This window comes from Mycteria americana, chromosome Z (genome assembly GCF_035582795.1).
Source record: "Mycteria americana isolate JAX WOST 10 ecotype Jacksonville Zoo and Gardens chromosome Z, USCA_MyAme_1.0, whole genome shotgun sequence".
NCBI lineage: Eukaryota > Metazoa > Chordata > Aves > Ciconiiformes > Ciconiidae > Mycteria > Mycteria americana.
In genome coordinates this window covers 29,245,683-29,267,381 of record NC_134396.1, presented here as the reverse complement: position 1 = coordinate 29,267,381, position 21,699 = coordinate 29,245,683, and the positions used below count along the sequence as shown (strand labels likewise).

General features: G+C 35.9%; 1 protein-coding gene across 5 annotated transcripts in view; it reads right to left on the bottom strand.

Annotated features, from left to right (window-relative positions):
• Positions 1-21,699, bottom strand: part of CNTLN (centlein) — a 197,952-nt gene that overhangs the window by 92,371 nt on the left and 83,882 nt on the right. For 3 of the 5 annotated variants that reach the window (XM_075527374.1, XM_075527375.1, XM_075527378.1), the window contains 4 exons: positions 15,861-16,034; positions 9,726-9,851; positions 4,485-4,606; positions 1,493-1,618 (listed from right to left, as the gene is read on the bottom strand). In XM_075527374.1, the coding sequence (XP_075383489.1) occupies positions 1,493-1,618; positions 4,485-4,606; positions 9,726-9,851; positions 15,861-16,034 (548 nt within the window). The remainder of the gene's footprint in view (positions 1-1,492; positions 1,619-4,484; positions 4,607-9,725; positions 9,852-15,860; positions 16,035-21,699) is intronic. The other 2 variants (XM_075527376.1, XM_075527377.1) reach the window with 2 other exon arrangements.

Sequence of the window (21,699 nt, the reverse complement as noted above, 5' to 3'; positions counted from 1 at the left end):
CAATGTACCAGGTATAAGTGTTCCCCATAAATGTGACGGCACAGGAGCTCCAGAAAAACAGTCCAACTGTACCAGCCTTCAGGGTGTGCACAATACGTAAGCAATCTCTCTTTCATGGCTTTGTGTGAAAAGGAGAGGCTTATGTTATTGCTCCTGAGTTACTGTTGCCTGTGGTGCATGTGTTGATTAGTGACGGGAAAATTACAACTGCAATAACATGTACGGCAAGAAAGTGCTCTTCCCTACATAAAAATCAAAATAAACAAAAGAAATACATGTGATAATTTGTTGTGATAGTTTCAAAACAGCAAACAAAGATGTGACAATGAAGTGACAAGAACAGGCACACAATTGTAACTGGCGGATATAAGAATACCCCGTGCAATACAGCTACTGGCAATATTGTATGTAATACGCTAAAGCAGCTTATGGGCAACACAAGGACTTACATACTACAAAACAATTTGCTGCTGTTTAAATTCTGTGATTTCAGCCTTCATGGTATCTCCACAAAATCAGTTTACACTGAGACCCATTGGGAAAACACATTTTCTTTAATGCTGACAAAACCAAAGTCTGAATAAAAGTTTCTACGTTGTCTTGATTCTTAAGTAAAAAAAAATCAACTTGACTTACAGAAAGTGTTAAATACCAGGAAAGGGCTAATTATACCATGCTAACTTCCTTTTGTCTAGTATAAAAGGACATTTTCTTACTTTGCCTGGCTGAGTATAATAGCCTATGAATTATGAGATCAAAGCAGCAAACTGTATGTTTTCCAAAGTAAGAGTTTCCTTCACCAAGTTTTACACTTACTACAGCTAAAAGAGCTGTGTGAAGGGATCAGCACTAAACCCAAAGGACAGGCTGTGCACAGCAAGAAAGAGAGCAACTCCCTCGTGCTTTTTGCAGGTCACTACCAAGGACCATGTTAGCAGATCCACACCAGACCCTTAACAGGCAGCTCTGCTGCTACCAGTAATTAGCTTGGACAGCTCTGGCTCCAGGAGTAGCAGCAAGGCTACACCATAATGAGCTCAGCTGGGATTAGCAGGACAGGGCAGGGAACCAAGAGAGCTGAGGCATTCTGCATTGCGTATGTATCACAGAGATCAAACAAGGATGGCTGGCTAGGTTATCCCCTCACCACCTCATTCCAAAAATGAAGCACGGCAGTGTGTAAAATACAGGCTAATGAAGAGCGACACCTCCAACAGATGAGAGCCACATTAATTAACACAATCCCTAGATCATGGAATACAGTTTCTGTTAGTGCTAGCAAACTTGTAACTTGTCACTGATTTAAGGGGGGCGGGGTGAAAAAAAAGGAAAAAAAAAAAGAGCTGATGTTTTCCTTTTCTGCTTTTGGTAGAAGATGGTTTTATCTTGGAATTTTGCAAGAAATTCCTCTTATGCAGCCTGCAAAGCACTACCTTCAGAAAAAACAGCAGAATGGTTCTTTATGTAAACACCATTTAAGAAACGAACTCACTTCTCAATCAACAGCTTTTTGTGTTCCCTTTTGAAAAAAGCCAGTTCATTCCACATAGCGTCAGAATCCTCTTGACAAAGCTGATGGGGGTCGGCATGTTGGTATCTGCTTTTACTACTTTCAGTCCTGTTTATGAGTAAAAAGAGGTTGTTTGTTTTCAAATATCTAAATGTTTTAGGACCACAAGAATAAAAGCATCCTTGCTTTCAGAAAATACAAATTTTAAACTGTGGCATCTACTGAATATAAATCCTGTATGATGTAGACATTCTCTGAGGCATGAAACCTTAAATGTGGTATTATAGAAAAGTTCAATTACGTAGTTTCAGACAGAAATAGTGCTAGGATGGCACCACGGCTCTCAGCTGACATGTGGCAGCAGCAGAGCAGTGTCATTCACATTCATTCTGTCAGAATTCCTTACAATACTGCTATGAGAACGCAGAAGGTGAAACCATCACACAATGTCTTGCAAAAAAATGAGTGCCACCATAAATGCCCCTGCAAACCAATCTGGAAGTTGCGCTAATGCCCACTCTAAAACTGTTGATCTACTGTCTAATGAAAGAATAAGCTATCTATGGATAAGATGATGCATCAGGAAAAAGCATACTGAATTTACATGCACAGAAAAAGAAAATGAAAATATTTCACAGTTTTTCAGTCATTGGAATATTTTTAATGTATCTTAATAATGCAAAAGATTAAAATTGTATTAAAAAAATCGTTTATAAAATGAATTTAAAACTCTCTGCAATTTAAAATCCTACCAGGCATAGAAATAAACTCTCAGAGAATGTAGTAACCTCATAAGGCCCCCACCATCGCATCATCTTTGCAGTCACGTATGTCAGTGGAAGTTGTATGTACACTGACAGGTGGATTAGGTCCCATCAGCTGCCATCTCGATAACAGATTCTAATCTATGAAGAATCAGAAAGAATGGTGTCCTCCATCACTTACAGAGGATCAGAAGTGCTATATAAGTACCTGATACTGAGTTCTTAATGCACAATTTACATTACACCAGCAATATAAAGCTGAGATACCAAAATAACAGTGTAAAGTATAATCATTTACAGACTCTTTTCATTTGTGTCTTGGCTACATTCCTTTGTTTAAGCATATTACAAATGAAAAACTTTTAGTATGATGGCTTCATACAATTCTGTTTTGACAACAAAAATTATCAAAACCCTGTAATTTTCATCTCATCTTAATGAAAAAGATGAACAAATCAGATCATCAGAATCTGATGAAAAAAATCAGATGAACAAATAAAGATTTAGCATTACACTTTCCCCAATATCTACTTTTCCCAAATAGATTCCTGTCAGGACACAAGCTGGTCTCATTTATTTTAAACAGAAAGAGAAGTTGGTTTTGTCTCTTTTTCTCTTTTCTTTTCTTCCTTTTTTTTTAAATATCAGAACCGGAACACTCAGTGCTTCACTGTATATCAAGTTTGATTTTACTGTGTTTATCTAGGTTGAATTTTTGTATCTTTTCAGCCTTGGCCTCTCTGCGGACCATGAATGCCTACTTAGCTTAGACACAGAATTATATCATTTCATTGCACAAAGTAACAATCATCCAGTAGGTTTCAGCCATTTCCAGCTTGCACTGAATTTAAAATAGTCATCTAGAAGATAAAATCATCCATGTTTTTCCTAAATAAACAAAAACTTTTCATTCTAATTTAAAGAAATCTATTTGTTATTTACGCTTTGGTATTTCAAAAAATCTTCCTGTGCTACCAATGCCTGTAGCAGATTTGTACCCTAGCATTATTCTCATCCACACTTTTTTTTTTTTCTTTTTAAAAGGCCAACTATTCTTAAGGAAATGCCATAGTATTACAAAGCAATGCAAATCTACACAGATAGGCCAAAGCATTACTTATATATAAGGGACAGTTTATCATTCACAGTAGGACCCTTTATGGCACCCTGGACTCTCTGAACAGCTACCAGGTTTGCAGCAATTTCTATGACTCTCTTTTTGGTTAGAGAGAGTTACAAAGTTGTGTCAAGATTAGTCAGTATTGCTCTAATTACAAAAAGAATTACTTTTAGTAAAACATATATGTGTTTACTAAACTGTAGGTGCAAGCTGAAGTCCTACTAAAGCTACCAGGACATAAGGACCCGCTCAAATTACTTCCTTGAAACAGGGCCTGAAAAACTGTGCCTCAGCAGTGTCTGATAACTGAAGTGGTAAGAAATGTCTTCATATCTCCAAATGTGTCTGTTTACCAAAAATTCTAACTATCTGCTAAGGACTTAAAAGAATTTCTGCATAAATTTTTCACTGTTCTGTATAGAATTTAAGGGAGAAGTTCATATCGAATATTTGCTATTTAAATTTTGATGTGGTAGAGTCTTTCTTCTTTCCATTAATAAAGATACATTACTGCAATATTTTTGTAGAATGATCAGAAATAATTGATTTTATAATCATTTAACAGATGAAAACACCCTGCTCTTCATGCACATACTCTTTTTTTTCCCTATTAAGAAGGGGATTTTAGGATCAGCTTCAGTTAATGTTTGAATCACTAAATGTCAGAGAGGCTGTTATTTCTGTATTGTTTAATGAGTAAAATTATTTTAAAAAACTATTTGAAACATAAGGAGCAATTGTTCTATTATAGAAAATTAAAAACATACACAGGCAACAAATTAATCAACAGGGGAATTAGACAAGCATAAATAAGCAGCCCTAGCAGACCTTTGTCCAGTACCCAGGCTTAAAATGAGATCCTAAATAAAATAAGTCAAGGTGTCAGCTCAATACATTTTACTCTTGGTTTCAACTGTAATTTCTCTCATATAGGGCTATGCCATGTATTCTGCTTTGACAAAAGATAAAGTCTTGATCATCACATAGTAGCTTCTTCCTTCAAATCAAATTCTCTTTTGAATACCTGTATAATACTTCTGTTCAGATTTCTTGTGTAAGTGAAATGTTTTTAATGAGCTATGTAACTTACCTGCTATCAGCCTCTTCCCACTGCTTTAATTGCTCTTTTAGTGCTCTGTAGTTGGTCTGTAACATCTGCAGCCTCTCCTTCCGTTTTTCATGGGCTGCTCTTAGCTCATCAGTTTCTTGAGTCTGTACAGCACCAGAAAAACAACATTAGATTTGGGCAAAATATAAGAGACTTTCACACAGATCACATGAAACAAAAGTTCTGTTTAAGTGACTATTAAGAGCCTCAGAAATCTAAATAGAAAGATCAGGAATCACAGTCCCTGGGGTCAAATTTTTCTTATTGCTGCTTAGGCAAATTTTGCTAATTTGGCAAAATTTACTTCAATATTTTTTTTCATGCTGCTGAGAAGTTTTAAAAAATTTACTACCAAACTGTCAGTTTTCATCTTGTGAATGCATTGGGCTAATACACCTAAAAATACATAGACTGAAAAAGGATTGTTGGCACTGTCTTTTCCTCCGAACTACTTTTTTCTTTTTTTTTTTTTTTTCGCCCCCCATGGAAAACTAATCTACATATTTTCGAGGGAACCACTGGCCACACTGAGGTCCACATCAAAAAACCTAAATTTAAATGGGTTCAGGATTTCCTCATATATTATTTCTGTAAATATATATAAACCTGCAACACCCAGACTTTGTCCTCTAGTTACATAACAAACAAGAAATAAAAACAAATTTTGCAATAGCTTTTATATAATCAAAACCATATGAAAAAACGTACTCTCTTTTTACATAATGAAAAGTAAGATATACCTTGATTTACATTACAGGATAACATCATGCAAGTTTAAAAAAAGATTTTCCTAAGTGACAATACTGTGCTCTGAAAAAAAATTAACATTAAGAAGAGGACATTTCACAGTTTACAGCAAGTCAAATTCTGGCATACAGCAGTAAAGAATTCACCAGACATTATCCTGTAGTAAAATTCGCCCTCAGTGCTTCATTTCCAGTTCAATTGGAGCTCTACTTGTAGAGCAACTACAGAACATGTTCCTTAATCTCTAAGTAAATCACAATACTTTATTTGCATGCATTTACTGCTTATATGCAAGGAGGGCTTTTCAGCATTAGACAATAAATAAGATGCACCAATAGTCAGAGCTGTGAGCAATAAAACTTAAATCCCACTATAAAAACATGGCAAGGGTTTTTACAGTAGTGCTAACTACAAAGTACCTAGACTAAGCTTGTCTTCTAAGATGTAGCCCAGCTTTCATGATGCATAAACAAAGCTGAAAGATACGAGCTAAAATTTCAGATGCTACTGTATTCCAAATTCCAGATTTAGGAATAGAAGCAGGTATGAAAGTGACCTTACTGTTAAATATTTCTTCAGTGCAGTGGGGTTTTTTCTGTTTTAGAGAAACAACCTCTAAACCAGATACATTTATAAATTTCTAATTGCTTTAAAAGTACTTCTGACTGGTTTTAAGTAGCTTATACAAATACTACAATGATATTAAAAACAATCACACGAATAGCGCAATAAATTTATGACAAAGGACATAGAGACTATTACCAAGCTTTGCTTGACACTACAACAGGAAATTTTTATAAGAATCCGATTATAGATGCTGTGTTTTCAAGAGAAGTTCATGAAATCATTATTCTGAGATTGTTTGATATTGCCAGTGAAAACTGATCAAGTCTGGCAAGGTATTGGAAAATAACATCTTCAGCATAAATCCTCCCAAGTTTATTAGTGTCAACGCCCTTTTAGAGATGCAACTAAGTGTAGAATTTGGCCTTTCCTATTTATGAATCTATATTTTTCATTATTGCTTACCTGTTCCATTATCCATTCCGTTACACTTATTTCCTTCCCTTATCAGTTGCTCTGCTCTCACGGAAATAGAAATTAGACAATTAACTGTCCTAATCACTCTCTTTTATTGAATTATTAAGCACTTCAGAACTTTAAATTTACACTAATTTCCATAATCTCAGTTAGTTCCACATCTCTCTGATTGAATTACATTATATTTTTTAATAATTAAACTGTCTTGTATACAGTTTTCTAGATATTGACAGAAATGGGACAGAACAACCATCTCTAGCAGTGCCAGATCTCCAGGTTCTTCTCCAGCTCTCCACCACCATTCTATAGTACTTCCCATGCAATAATGAAAGACAAAAAGACAAAGTCCAATCTGCAGGAGGAAAAACCCAACTGCCTGTGAAAAAAAGTCATTTTGCTATTTGCAGGCAGCTCAGACAAGCCAAAAGATTCTAATTGCCACTTCAAAGTTTTGTCGAAATTGACCTGTAACAACTTCTGTTACAGTAAAAATTGAACTAAAATGGAATTAAAAACATACACTGATTCAATTCTTTGACTACTCTTCTTAGGCTGACAAGAAGTGAGGAACCTGACCATTACAAATACAAGTAGTTATGTGGAAAAGCCACAATATTAATACATTTTTGGCATCTGAACACCATACATGGAACAGGACTATTTATGAAATCTACACTAAATATAACAGTGTGCCCTCACTCACATAAACAAGTATTAAGGTGGCCCTGAAGACTGGTCTACATATTCTAGTTCTAATTATCCAAAATTTTAGAACTTTAAACTAAGAGGGTAAGAAAACTCAAAGCAAAGATCTCCTATTGCTTTTGAAAGCTTTGCAGTTAAAGCCAGATCTCCTCTAGGCTATGCCAGAGATCACAGTTCTAGAAACGTAATATGGGAGAAGAGAACATATTCTTAGTTCATATCAAATATCTAACTCTTGGCAACCAAACTCCTCCCATTTCTTAAAGACCAACAGTAGATTGATGTACTTACGCTTTGGACTATTCTAAGTGCCAGCTTCATAATTTGTTATTCAAAATCCATGAAATACTCTTATTTACTCTTACATTCTCTTCCCTAAACAAGGGTGGAATCAGGCATGCTCTGTTACGTTTTAGTATGTCCTGCAGTGCAGAAATGAAGCCGATTCTGTACCAAAACTATGGACACTCTGAATTTACGTGATTACCCTATTTATATTAGCAACGAAGACAGTAAGAGCCAACTTTCCTTGGCCAGAAATGAGCCAGCTGAGGAGAACTGGAAAATCCTGTGAATGGGACCTCACCCTTTTCTGTTCCTTTGTAACACCGACTGGGGCATCAAATATTCCTGTTCCTGAAAACCCCATAAATAAAGCCGTGCATCTTTTTTTTTAAGTGTTACCAATTTTGCAGAAGGACCAATGGATAAAGTCACAATTTCATCTTCAGGATATGCATCATCTGTATGTTTATTGCTAGAGCAAACATTTCTCTGAGCAAGTATATTTCAAGTAATCATACAGCCAACACTTTGCTTGAGGAGGCAATAATGCAAGTGCCAGTTTTGAAAATGTTGATCACATGCATTATTCTTTGTTGGAAGCAATGCCTGAGAGGAAGCTAATATCCAGAAATCATACAATATCAATAGAATTATTCTGATGTTAATGTTATGACACCTGAGTTCACTGTCATGCTGACAATAGCCTCACTGAATTCTGAATGTAGTGCCACAACAGTGTTTAATATGTTGACCTAGGCCTCTGCGGCTTCTTTTCAATCAATTAAAGCATTCTGCAAAAGAAGCCAAATAGGCTTCCTAGAGAAAATGCAAGGAGTTCATATATTCAGTTTCAAGGGGAGATAAAAGACTTAGCCCTTAAAGACCTCATGGATTAACAGCTGTGATAAACAGAGATCCCACACTTGCAACATAATAAAGCTGCACAGATTCCTAAATTATGCTTTGAAGATGAAATGGAAGAAATGACAAAGGCAGTATGGCAAATAGTAAAAATTATGTTATGAGTTCATGCAGAGAGAATAAGACTCCTTTCTCTTCTGTATGTGCTTAGAAAAATCACAGTGCTTCTCTTCACTCCTCTTTCCAGAAGAAAACGCAGAGAAATGTGGAACTCTCTATCATTTAAGACAATAACCATACACACTGATGTGTAAGCTTTGCTGCCAAGGGCAGAGCAGCTGTAGTCCACAGTGCCAGAATAATCTGTAGCATCAGTGTCTGGCAGGCCAACTAAGAGTAACAAACAGGAGGCCTGCCAAAGGCCAGTTCTCAGGTAGAGCTGGTAGGACATGCTTTAGATTTCTCAACAGAGAGAAAAGACAAAACAAAATTAATCTTCTGAGTCCCACGAACAAGGAGTAAGACAGCCTGTAAGACTCAATTTGAAGTCTAAATCATCTTTCCTGTTCATATACTCCGCATGTGTTCAGACGCTACATTAAACTCTCTCAAGAATACAGGGTGATGAACTTTTGCATTTGTGCTAAAATATAATTCCCATTCACATTTTTTCTAAAATTGACTTATCACATATGAGTGTCTTTTTGCATGAGGCAAGAGCTTAGGACTATGGTTTGTAGGGCTCCCCAAATTTTTTCACTTACCTGACATTTAGCACAGCATGTTCAATATAACAAGTTCTGCTTTAGGCTACATATACTGAAAATACCTTTCAAATTCCATAACTCTGAAGGAAAGGGGAAGGGAAAGGAGGAGAGTATGAACTGTAAATGGTTAAGAAAATGTGACTCAGGGTCTGGGTTTTGCATTCTGAGGTGCAATTTGAAACCAATAGGTTATTGAAAAGGTACTATTTTTGAAGTAAAAAAACCAAACCAACAAAAAGAAACCAACAAAAATCTATAAAATGGGGACAAAATTGGAAATTGTAATACGTGCTTAATTAAGCTTTTCTACCAAGGGTTGGAGTGGGGTGGGGTGGTGTTTGTTGGGGTTTTTTTATAGCATTTGTTAGAACAACAATTTCTGAGCCATAACTTCTAAGAGTACAAGGGGCAAATCTGTTCTAAGTAATTGACTTCAGCATTTTAAAATACTGGCTTCACTGTACCAAAAAAAAATTTCTTTGTACTTTCTGCTTCACTTTATTTCTATATGAACACATGAATTTCTTGGAATATATATTCCCAGACAGAAATTTTGAAAATGTATTTAACAAGCACGTATTATTGATGACAGCTCGAATTAGGCTTCTAGAGGACTGCAGGAGTATCAACACAAGATTCCTAGCAGTAAAGGAAAAAGGCAAACTAATGGAGAGTGCTCTCTTATGCTAACACACTTACAGTCCATAACAATATGTGCATTTTGCATTTTTAAAATGTCTGTTTATTTTGGTATATCTTTATCTATGCAAGCTTATAGCTAGAGGGGTTTTTTTATTTTTATTTTTTTAACGTTCACCTTTAGCTGTAGTGTCTTCTCTAAGTTTTCAATCTTCCTTTCAGCTATTTTAAGCTTCCTTAGCTCCTCTGACTCTCTAAAAGAGCTCTTTGGGGACAGAGACCTTGAACGTTTCACAGGTGGTTCCTGGAGAATAAAACAAGGACATGGTTGAACTAGTTGGAACACCGGATTATGAAAGACATGCAGAATTAAAGAAGAAGTAATTTTGAATACTAATAATGAATTATAAAAAAAAAAAAAAATCTGCATGGAATACCAGAGAAATAACAAGCAGAATTACCACAGCGCTACCACTAAAGGTTTCTCTGTGACTCGTTAATGAGAATATTCATTTACATTTACATTGTTTCTTTCAGAATAATGATGTCCCATTAGGGAAGACTAAAGGGTTATAGACTCAGAAATGCAAGAAACCTCATTACAAAGGAGGGGATAGAGGCTGGTCTAATTGCTCTATAAGGGTCCAAGGTTACACTTGATAGGACAACCAGAAACAAGAGGGAAAGGATTTTTTTCCCTTTGAAATAGTTTAACACACTGTGAAGTTGAAGGAACAATATGCTTGAGGAATATAAATACAACAGACAGTAGATCTTATACCATAATGACCATATGGTCATTAACTATAATGTGACTAACTAGAGACAAGAATATGTGTTTATATTATGTACAGCTTCATATAGCAATCTGGAGAAAGAATATGCGAAAGTAACACTTAAACTGGGCAGCTTTCTTGTTCATTCTATGTCATACGTCCTTACGGCAAAGAAAGAAAGACCTCATCAAATTAGACTTTCTGATTTTCTGAATAACTTTGGTTAAGGACAGAGAAAGACTAACATAAGGTAGTTACTAACTAATAAATACTAACAATAAGGTAAAATGCTATTACATAAATACATAAAGTCAAACAAAAACTTAAGATTAATTGTGATTATTGTTGTTGCATGCTGCCATTTTCACTGTAAAATAACTGATTTACAACAAAAGGAATTCAGGATAAAGTTTTCTTGAATACTATATATTTCAACACTTTTACTATTCCATTAAATTAATTTAATCTTAAAGAGAATCTTAACAAGCAACTGGCATTTTTTTCTTTGACCACTACCTTCCAGTATTAAATCTTTACAAGACACTGTATACCACACTTTCACTTTAAATCGTATCTATTTCCAAGAAGAAGAAAAAAAAATAATATCATGAAATATCAGAAAATAATAGTATCACATATTTAAGAATTTAAATATTACCACGGTGGTTTTGTCATTCGGCTTCAGGTTTCTTTTGCTTCTGAAATGTGCCTGAATGAGATTAAAAAAAACCAAAAAAAAAAAAAACAAACCCAAACCAAAACTAACAACTGGAAAGAATTTTAGTACATTCAAAACCTGAATGTCAAATGGACATATTTTGTATATTCCTGTCCGTTCCTTTATATAACAGAAGAAACTAGAAGAAAGTTCTAATGAACATTTAAAACGATACTTCCAAATTTATGGTTTTATATTATCAGTATAACACTGTACTAAGAGTAGATGTCTTTGAAATATTAAGATTACTGATTTACATTTTTTTCTAATAATTATGGTAGAGATATCCAAAAGTTTACTTCAGTTAATAGATGCTGATATTAATCAGTAAAGATTTTAAAATTGTAAAAAACACCTTTCAGGTGTCTGAAGCAGAAAATCCCAAGACCAACATATGAAAAAATCTACTCATCTTCAAAGTCCCAGATTTCTTGAATAAAACCAAGATCTTAAATAAAACTTCCACATTTCCTAATTATTGCATACCCATACTAATTTTTCCTTAAAATCCAGAATGCATTATTTTTCAAGAAATCTTTCCTAGTTAAACTTTGTTTGTATACAGAAGACTTGGAAAATACATGATTTGTCTGAAATCAGGAATAAAAGGTCAAAGCACTGCATTTGTTGCCAAAGAGAAGGACAACAAAGGAAAAGAAGTGGACCAACCAGCACCAGACTGCTAAGAATAACTAGGTAGAGAGAATCTATGGAGGAATGTAAAATTCATAGTCTTGCTGCTTTAATCAAAGGTGATCAGATACAATGAGTACACAACAGTTTGTTTACACACACACACACACACACACACACACACACACACACTTTACATATAGCTACCTGGGATTGTGCTGTGAATCTTTTTCACAGGGCCAAGGTATGGAAAAAAAATAGAGAAAAATTCTAAGTATTCATGGGCATAGAAATAATTCTCTGTGAGAACAGGTGGGATTGGTGATGTGCATTAAGAAACACTCTATTGTTTAAATATGTTTTTACCTGTTTAGTGATCAGACTAGAGGTCTGTGGAGAGAAAGAGCTGGGTCTGGGCTTTACAGTTGCACATAGGTAGTTCGAAGGCAATCTTTACCAAGAAGGCAAACAGTTTAATTTTCCTACCAAGACAGAAGAGGCTGTGTAGTAAAATACACTGTAATTTGATTGCCTGGGGCTGCTGCAAAACTCAATTTGGAAGATGGCATCTGTAATGCCCTTCTCACAACTGCAAACTTTGCTGCTGCTGCTGCTGCTAGGTTTAAGCATTTAATTTTTAATTCAGTCCTCAAATTCTACAGTAAATTTTGACATACCTGCATTAAATATATACACAAATTGTAATGTTTTAAACATTTCCTAAATGTTTAGGAATAAGAAAAAGTCCAGTTTTATGAGCACCGAATACATCAGTAAAGGGCAACAACAGAAGATTTTTCATCAAATGATCCTAAAACTTGTTTACAAAAGACTAAGCCAAATAGCAGAAAACCAGAAATAAACAGGCTTCATAATATTAATAGATATGAAACTTTGTGACAGAAGATTTAATGTAAAGAAATAGCTGATAAATGGATGTGACACACATTAACTGTTAACGGAGATACAGGAAGCAGAAAAAGAAAAGATGCCTCTCTCTAAACAACCTTCTGTTACCCATCTGCACCATGAAAAACACCATGGGATGAAGCTGGACATAGTCACATTGTTGAATTCAACAGGTTTTGTGTTGGATGGAGCCAACAATTCAAAAAAAAAGCAAACAAGGGAAGCCAGAACTCTTACTGAAATGTCTTGGAGAACTTTTCTGCACACACAGATCAGATCAATGTCTGCCAGGATACAGCACTGAAGACAGTAGGCAGAAATCTTAATGGTTTTTATCACTTGAAGAAACAGAAGCCTTGCTGAAGCTGAACCAGAGGCTGACAAGATACAGGTGGGGTTTCTTGGAAAGGAAAAATGGCAAATTCTCAGTTCACTATGTTTCAACAGGAACCTTATCAGTACTGCAAGTTAACTCATGCCTTTTAATATCTTGACATTATAGACTTAGAAGAATGCTATACAATGTATATCATATAAAAGACAATTATAACTCCCATGCATCATACAACGGGAAAGCTTAGCTATAAAAAAACACGGGCTGTGTTACTGAATCGGCCAGCAGACATACGGACAGCAGTTTATAGGTAACAGAAATCATTCATAGCTCACAAAGTTACAAAGTTTAAGCTCTGAAAAGAGTTCTAGGAAGACCCAGCAACTGACTCACAAGTCTTCATACAAAACAGCACTCAGCTGTACCACTTCCCACTGGACTATGAGGGTTACACTGGCCTCTAAGTACACACCTAACAGTATCAAGAAAAATGACACCACGCATGCACATTTAACAAGGCTTTTAACCACAGCATCATCTGTCTCGCAGAGTAAGTCGTTTCTGTTACTCTGTATGACTGTTGGCAAGGGATTTGAATTTCTGCAATTCATAAAAACCAACACTAGCCTATAGATGTATACATATATCACTGCATTCTGCAGAACCAAACATAGGTGGAAGCATACAGTCATGTGGCCACGCATCCCAGTTTATCACACTAGTGGCAAGTTTCTGTTTTGTCCCAGGCTCTTCTTTTTAACACCTTTCCAATTATTTCTTCTTTTAAAATCTTTGGCTTTTTAAAGCAGAAAGTAATCAAAGCAGTGTCATTCTGATCAGAAGTGATTCCATGCTTATTTGTTCTTTGTATCCTGGGAATGCACATAAGGGGGGATGAAGGGTTAACACGACAGAGTCTTTATGAAGCCGAAAGGATCACCACTGTAAAACAAGAATTGTATATCCAACATATTCTTCCTGTCAAATCTGCGCTAATAACTTCTGTCATGAATCCTTTTGTCATAAAAGACTGAACAAGAAGGTAACAGGACGATATGTCATTGCAAGGGAAAATCAGTAAAGGCAGCAGTAGTACCTTTTCTATTTTATATGTGTATTTTGTGATCCTAAAGCCAGAATATTTCTACAATTTTCCTTACTGTCTTGCCTAAATACAAAGGATTTGTAGGCTGTCAATTTAGTTCCCAAAAGTTTTAATAGAGACTGCATGCCCATGTGAAAAAGTGCACATATCGAACAACCCTGAGTATTGAAAGAGCATGACTAGGATCTGCATATCCAAACAGGAAAAGTTTCTCTGCAACAGAATTTAAAAGTTTGTATTTAGTTTTACTCAAGGGAGGTAATTGCTTTATTCCTGACACAGTGATCAGTTCATGACAAACACAGTAGCCTCATTTACATTATTCTGAGGAAACAAGAAATGACAATGTGGTGGGTTAACCTTGGCAAAGGGTCAAGCACCCACCCAGCTGCTCACTCACTCTCTTCCTCACCAGGGCAGGGGGAGAAAATAGGACGAAAAAAGCTTGTGGGTTGAGACAAAGAAATGGAGATTGCCTACCATTCACTGTCACTGGCAGACTCGACTCAGGGAAAATTAAGTTATTGACACTTAAAATAGATTTGGGTAGTAAGAAATACAGAAAATATTAAAACAACACCTTTTCCCCATCCTGCTTCCCAAGCTCAACTTCACTCCTGACTCCTCTACCTCCTGCTGAGCAGCGCGAGGGGATGGGGAATGGGGGGTCACAGGCAGTCCATAACAGCTCCCCTTGGCCACTCTTTCCTCCTCACACTTTTCCCCTGCTCCAGTGTGCGGCCCCTCCACAGGCTGGAGTCCTTCAGGATAAACTTGCTCCAGAGTGAGTGCTCCATGGGCCACAGTTCCTGTCAGAAGAACCTGTTCCAGCATGGACTCCTCTCCACACAATACCGTTTCCTTTCTTAAACACATTTTCACAGAGGTGCCACCACATGCTCCTAAACAAGTCTTTCCTAAAATATGTCTTTTCCCAAAAATAGCATACAGTGCAGGATAGTGAGAAAGAACAAGCCATACAGTTTTCAAAGGAAATATTAGGAGATACCAAATGTGGGAAAACCAGGAGATTTCTAAGGAAGCAGAACATGATGGTCCACCCTTGTAGACTATTTATACCACACAGAAGCACATTCCTATTTGCTTCCTTGCTACAGAAATCTGTTCCAATTTTCCCATATTCTATACAATCACAATAAAAAAAATTTTTTTTTAGATGAGGAAGAGGCTGAACACACTGAAAAACATCATGACTTCAGCTAATTTAATAAATCAATTTAAGCCATAGAACTATTTAGAGATCTATTTCATTAGCTATAGTTTGTAGCTGTTACTGTTACCTGGTGCCTAAATTTAACAGAAAGTCATCATGAAAGAGGCAGTCCAGCATTATACAGAGTAATAAAAATTCAGGAAAATAAACTTCAAAAGGACAATGTTGTCATTCTTCATAGAAAAATACTACATCATACTTTAAAAATCAAGAATTTGGAAAAAATAAATCTTCTTCATTTATAAAATCATAATAATAACCATTTATATTTCTCTCATTTTCCTTCCAGGGAAAGATGGTCATTCTGATAAGCACCACAAAATACCTGATAAATATTCATTTTAACAAACCTACACAGAATTTATCCTTCAAATATTTCATTTAATTAAAAATCCCTTATTCAGTATTTAATAAGGTAAAACCTTCTACTCCCAACAGCTATTTTAACAAGTCTTTGGCAGATAACACAAGAACCATTCAAACAAGCTCCCAGAATTATAAGCAGCATCAACAGATATTAAAATTATTATCTGGACCCTTGAGCAAAAATGTTTGGCTTTACCAGCCTTAGACACAAATACACAAGACAATAAAACTATCCTACCTCATGCTTTCTTCCAGTCCTTATATTGTTGCTTTCCAGAATTTCTGTAGTGTACAAATTGTGCTCTGCTAGGTTAAGACTTGCTTTTTTCAATTTTTCCTGTAAAAGCTCGATTTCAGATTTTTGCATTGTAATAAGACACTCTAGCTCACTTAAAGAAGGCTGTTGAAATACCTAGAAAATGATAGTACAGGTATATTATATTACTAACAAAAGATCAGAAGCGTAACAATTTAGATAAAACTGCCTAGAGAAACACAACATTACCGATATTACGGGAACGTGTGAGACCTGTAAATAATCCTGCTTTTGTAAATGAGTCATGAATCCATAATCAAAACCAGACCCCAATGTGTTAACTAAACATTTTTACACCACCACCAGCAGATTTTCCAAATCCAAATTTATAGTCTTAACAATGGTTGTTTTACACTGACATTTCTTCTGCAGCAACTTATTCTACTATGGTATTTTGTATCTCACATGCTGTCAAAATTTCTTGACAAAATATTTTACCTCCCAGACTTGTTTCTGATGAAATTTCAAGTTGGTAAGTATCACTGGCCTATCAAACATGGGAAAAAAAAAAAAACTTTACTGCATATTCTGTCAATAAAGATATTATTAGTTAAAAACTGCCTCAGAAAAGTACCTCTTTAATGTAAATTTACAACATGTATCCACTATGTCCATAAACTCAGACAGCACAAGCGTTGTGGTCAAACTGAAGACTTACAGAAGAAATAAGATGGTAATTCTTGATCACAGTGTTACTCAAAGCAGATATGTCATTTCATGAAGCCATTGAATTCCAGGACCCTTCCTAGCTATCAATCCATTCACAGCAATTCCTTGGCACAATACAACACTGCCACACACTGCTCACCTTGGCCCTGTTCCAAAACCTGTTCAGACCAAAACACATTTTCATTGGTACCAGCTATCTTCAAGTCATATCCCCAATCTCCAATAGTGGACTCATGTGTGTACACATGACCAAGAGTGGTCAAGTTACCGTGGCTTGATAAATTACTCGTTGTCAGCTGAGTTTTCATTAACCGCCTGTGATCACACCCCACAGCGTTACATCCACAAGGCAAAACATTGCTGTTGCTTATGCTAAGCTAACAATATGCCTGTTGTGGCAGTCTATGGCAATCACAAAGTGAAATGCTTTAGCTCACACCTTCTTCACAGTGATATAAGGCTGGGGACAGACATTCACCTTGCAACAGCTGTGCCAGGCAAAGATAGTATAAATCCCAGATGGCCAATGCATGCAGGCAGCTGGAGGTTAGCACCCCAACACTATCGGTGCAAGAAGAGATGGTGCAAACCCACTCCCTAATCAATTGCATAAGTAAAAGGAGAGGTTAGTTTAAAAAGTCAATGCAAGTGGCTTGAGCTGACGCAGCTGACCTTGTATTGCACTGATTAGGGCACACTCATGTACACACACACTCCTATTGCCAGGGGTGCTCTGACAGCAATGACAAGCAGCTAGGAAACAGTGAAGTCTTCAATCAACAAAGCTTGATCCAGAAGACAACTTTCTCAAGACTGACTGAAAGTTTTATTTTACACATGCTTTCCCTAATTAGCAAAGTTCTCACAAGCTGACTTGCTTGCAACTGTTTGAGCATATTCTTAGGACAAATGCTCATTTCAATACAGAAGAAAGAATTTGGTACAATTATCACTTGTTGTTACTATCTCATTTACTGGTATGCCCCAAGTAAAACAAATCAGGTATACTGAGAAAAATCAGTGTAAAAAATCAGAAAAGGCAGTGTAAAAAAGGTTAAGCAAACCAAAAAAATCTCTGAATTCATGCTAATCAAGAAATGGGATGGTCCAAAGTTGATTAAACTCAAGCAAGAAAACTAGGAAGCTTAGTATTTGACAGAAACAGATTAACAGGCATAGCCATTTTATTTCTATCTAAGCAGCTTATGAAGCTTTTCATAAGGCATACTATAAACTCACACTTTCTACAATTAAATCAGAAATTAGAAATACCAAGCATTTATTTCAGAAAAAGCGCAACTCCTCATACTGCAAACAAGCACAGGAAAGTTGTGAGAGAGCAAAAGTTGCCCGTGCTTTTGCTGACTGTTCCTTAAATAATTTCTGTTGCTCATTTTGCATAATTTAGGCCATATGTAGTTGCAAACAGATGTCATTTCCACCCATGATCAGCAAAAGGCCAGTTTATAACTAGAAGAAAACTCTACACAGAGGAAAAAAAAAGGAAAATAGAAAAATGAAGAGTATACAAGCCATGCATTGAAAAGAACATTTAAAAGAAAACTGAGCTTTTTGTTCATTTGACCAAAACCTTAGCACTATATAAAAAGGAAAAAAAATCTAACAAAACCTAGAAGACAGAAATAGTGCCAGTAGATAAGGGAAGTGTAACTATATTTAAGTTACATTTTTTTTTTTTACTTGAACTTTATTCTTTCTTATTAAAAAAGAGAAATAGACCTACCAACTCATCCCATTTTATTGATTTCTCAGCTGTACGTAAAAAAAGACTTCGATGTGTAACATAAGTTGTACAATTACATTAGTAACTAAAAAAAGAATCAACAGCTTCAATCTGTTATAATCACTTTAATTCATATTACAGTTACTTTAAAAAGTCCTGACTTTTAAACCGTGAGAATTGCACAAATTTAGCTAACGATTAACTTCTTCCTGTATCACTAATTTTTAACGTCTTCTTTCAAAAATTAAATGCAGTGCGTTTTGAAATGTAAATCCATTTAAGAGTCACAGAATGTATCACATCCTTGCTCCTCTATGTCAATGAAGTTCTGCTACTGACTTTAATAGGACCAATATATGAACAGTGTTCTTCATTTGTTTTGCGGTTTTTTTCCTACTCTTCTCCCAAAAGAGATCTCTAGAAATAAGTATCACCATGCAGTGATACTTATTTCAAATTAAAATACTATAAAGGCACAGCTTCTAATAAAACTCTTACAACAGTCTTTGTGCACATGCATACACACACCTACTTCTTGGAAAACTAAACCCAACAAAACCAGTCTTAGATCTTAACTTATACCTGCAAAATGCCTATGTGTTTACCCTCAAAATATGCAGTAGATCACTGTTACCAATACAGAACTTGCTATATAATTTTGGTCTACGATATCCTTAAAACCTGCTCAATATTTAAGTATGCATGTGAAATTTCTTCAGTTTCAGGAATTCTAAGAACCCAGATGTAATCTGAAGAGATCCATTAAAAAATTGAGGTTTTTCTTATCAATGGACTCCAGTTTAAGAAGAGCCAGGTATCATTTTCTGTTAAATTTAAGATATCCTTCACTATTTTATAAATATTCTTCTATACTTCCTAGCCCAGATGGCTTTGTTTACTCGAATATCAAGAGAATTTTTAAACCTGAATTTTTAAGACATGAAAAGAGATCTTCCAAAGACAGAAAGCTGGGTGAAATTTCTCTCTCTGTTTTTTTGTTTCAGATTCATGTCTATTTAACTTCATGTTACTACACTTCTATGTTCCAGGTTAGGAGCAAAAAAATCACCAAAACCAAATTATTTAGTGAAAATATTTGGCTATTTTGAGAACCTCAGTTCCTTCTGTATAAAACATGACTTTACGAACAACCCAGAGTTCCAAGATTTATGCATGAATAAAGAAGTGCAATTTTATCAGATCCTCAGAAAGAAATGTGACCTTTTCTTGGCTTTTCACTTTCTAGCTTTACATCTGAACTTTTATTTGTAATCTAAGAACTAAGGGAAATATTACAATTAGTAAGGCCAAAATGGCAAATAATTTGCACTATAGTGGAGCTCTGATTTAAAAATCCTAACATTATCAGAAAAAAAGCACAATATTGTGTTTCAAGACTGCAGAAAACATTCAACACCCAAGCTGTGTATGAAGAATGTAGTCCAGTTTCATAGTAAAGATCAGAAATCTGCAATCCAGAAATATAAAAACAAGTTACATGCTAAGAGGCACACCAGGTTCTTCCACAGCTTCTGTTTCAGAATTATCGTTGTAGATCTTTGATCTTACGAACTGAAATAGTAACTCACCTCAATAAAGAGTTCCATGAAGGTTCAGTTCCTAAAGTCTATTCTGAATCCTATGTCTAAAACTACAATTCCCACGAGACAATCGTTTCAATGTACACATAGTGTTGACCCTCTTCACTGTCTATCCATCTACATGTTGAATGCAGCAAATGAAGGCTTTCTCTCAGGTTTAAGCATCTTAGATTAGATCCTACCTGCATTATAAAGTCTAGCTTAACAGAATAATGGTTTCTTCTTTCACTTAGCAAAATCAGTTTAGATCATATGCTATTTTATCACAACAGATACATAATTTTTTCATACTGAAACTCAATTTAACATGCAAAACATATATTCCAAATAAATGTCAGAGGCTTATTTATGTTTTAAACAACAAATACAATCAAGAAAGATTCTCACTCCTCTTAAGCTTATATGTCTTTTCAAAGTAAGACAAAGCTGATGTTTTCTGGATGCATTAATCAAGATGAAGCATAAGCACCACCTTCACCACAAAGCTGTACCACTAGGGGAACCATCTACACTGTACTTAGGGAAGGGAATCCAATGCCACCTTCTCAATGCCACTGTTGTCAGAGATCACAAACAGTACCAAACAATATGGAGAAAATACAGCTATGGTCCACCATACTTCTATTCTGCATGACTTTCCTGAACCAGCAAAAGAGAGCAGGTGTCAAGGGAACGGATACCTAAAAGCTTCAGAAGTAATAACACACCTTTATGTGTACTCCTGCTCCTCCTCAACTTCCTCAGCACAAAGCTGTGCTAACACTAACTGCACCATACCAAAACCACAGGCTCAGAGGAGACAGAAAAAGCCTGCACAGTCTTTGTGCAAGAAGATGCAAGCTCACGCTGCTTCAACCACAAACTGGCCAATAGGCACATGGTGGCTTAGTAAAGGCTAAAATTTCTTTTCTCTCAGCAACACAACAGAGTTTACACACACAGCTCAGACTAGAGGAAGCGTGCACACCTTTACCAGAACATCTGAGTTAGGAACCAGCATTTTTGACCTACAGCAACCAACTGACCCAGGACCCACAGCCCACAGTTTTCTTCCAGTCAAACTCCAGGAATCCAATGCCATATGTCACACAAAGCCATGATGCAGGAAACATCCAGAAGCAGTCTATAAATGAGAAATAAGAATCACTTCCCAGGTTCTATCTTATTCTGTTACTGAGTCAGCTAGCTGGGGAGCTGAGTGAGAGGCAATGCTCACCTCAGCATCCTTTGGTAGCTCCCTCTTTTTACAGCTTGGAAATCCAATCGTCACACCCTCATCTCTATTTGCTACACAAACTTCTAGGAGGGGTACCAGTAACGAACAGTTGAAGAGCAACTTACCCAGCCCCGACCTTGATTTCCTGTGTCCCCACAAGTTCTCAAAAGGGGCTAAAAGCCAGTGAAAGGTTTTCCACCATTCATCCACCCTCTTAACATTTATGTTTGGCATCCTCCAAAATCCGCATGATTTATATCATATGAAAAAGAGCACTCTGATCATCTAATAGAGAGGAACAGGGAGGGGGAAAAAGGATGCAATCCCTTTATGAAGACCATGTGGCCACCACATCAGAAAGATTCCCCAAACCAGGTATGAATGATTTATTTTATTCATCAGGGGAATTAGACCTCCTGTTACAAAATTAACGCTCTAATTTATTGGGAAAAATATGCAATTATAAGATAAGAAAAAAAATCTGTAATCTGGAAAAATGTTTACAAGAATCATCACAGAAAATCTCAAGAC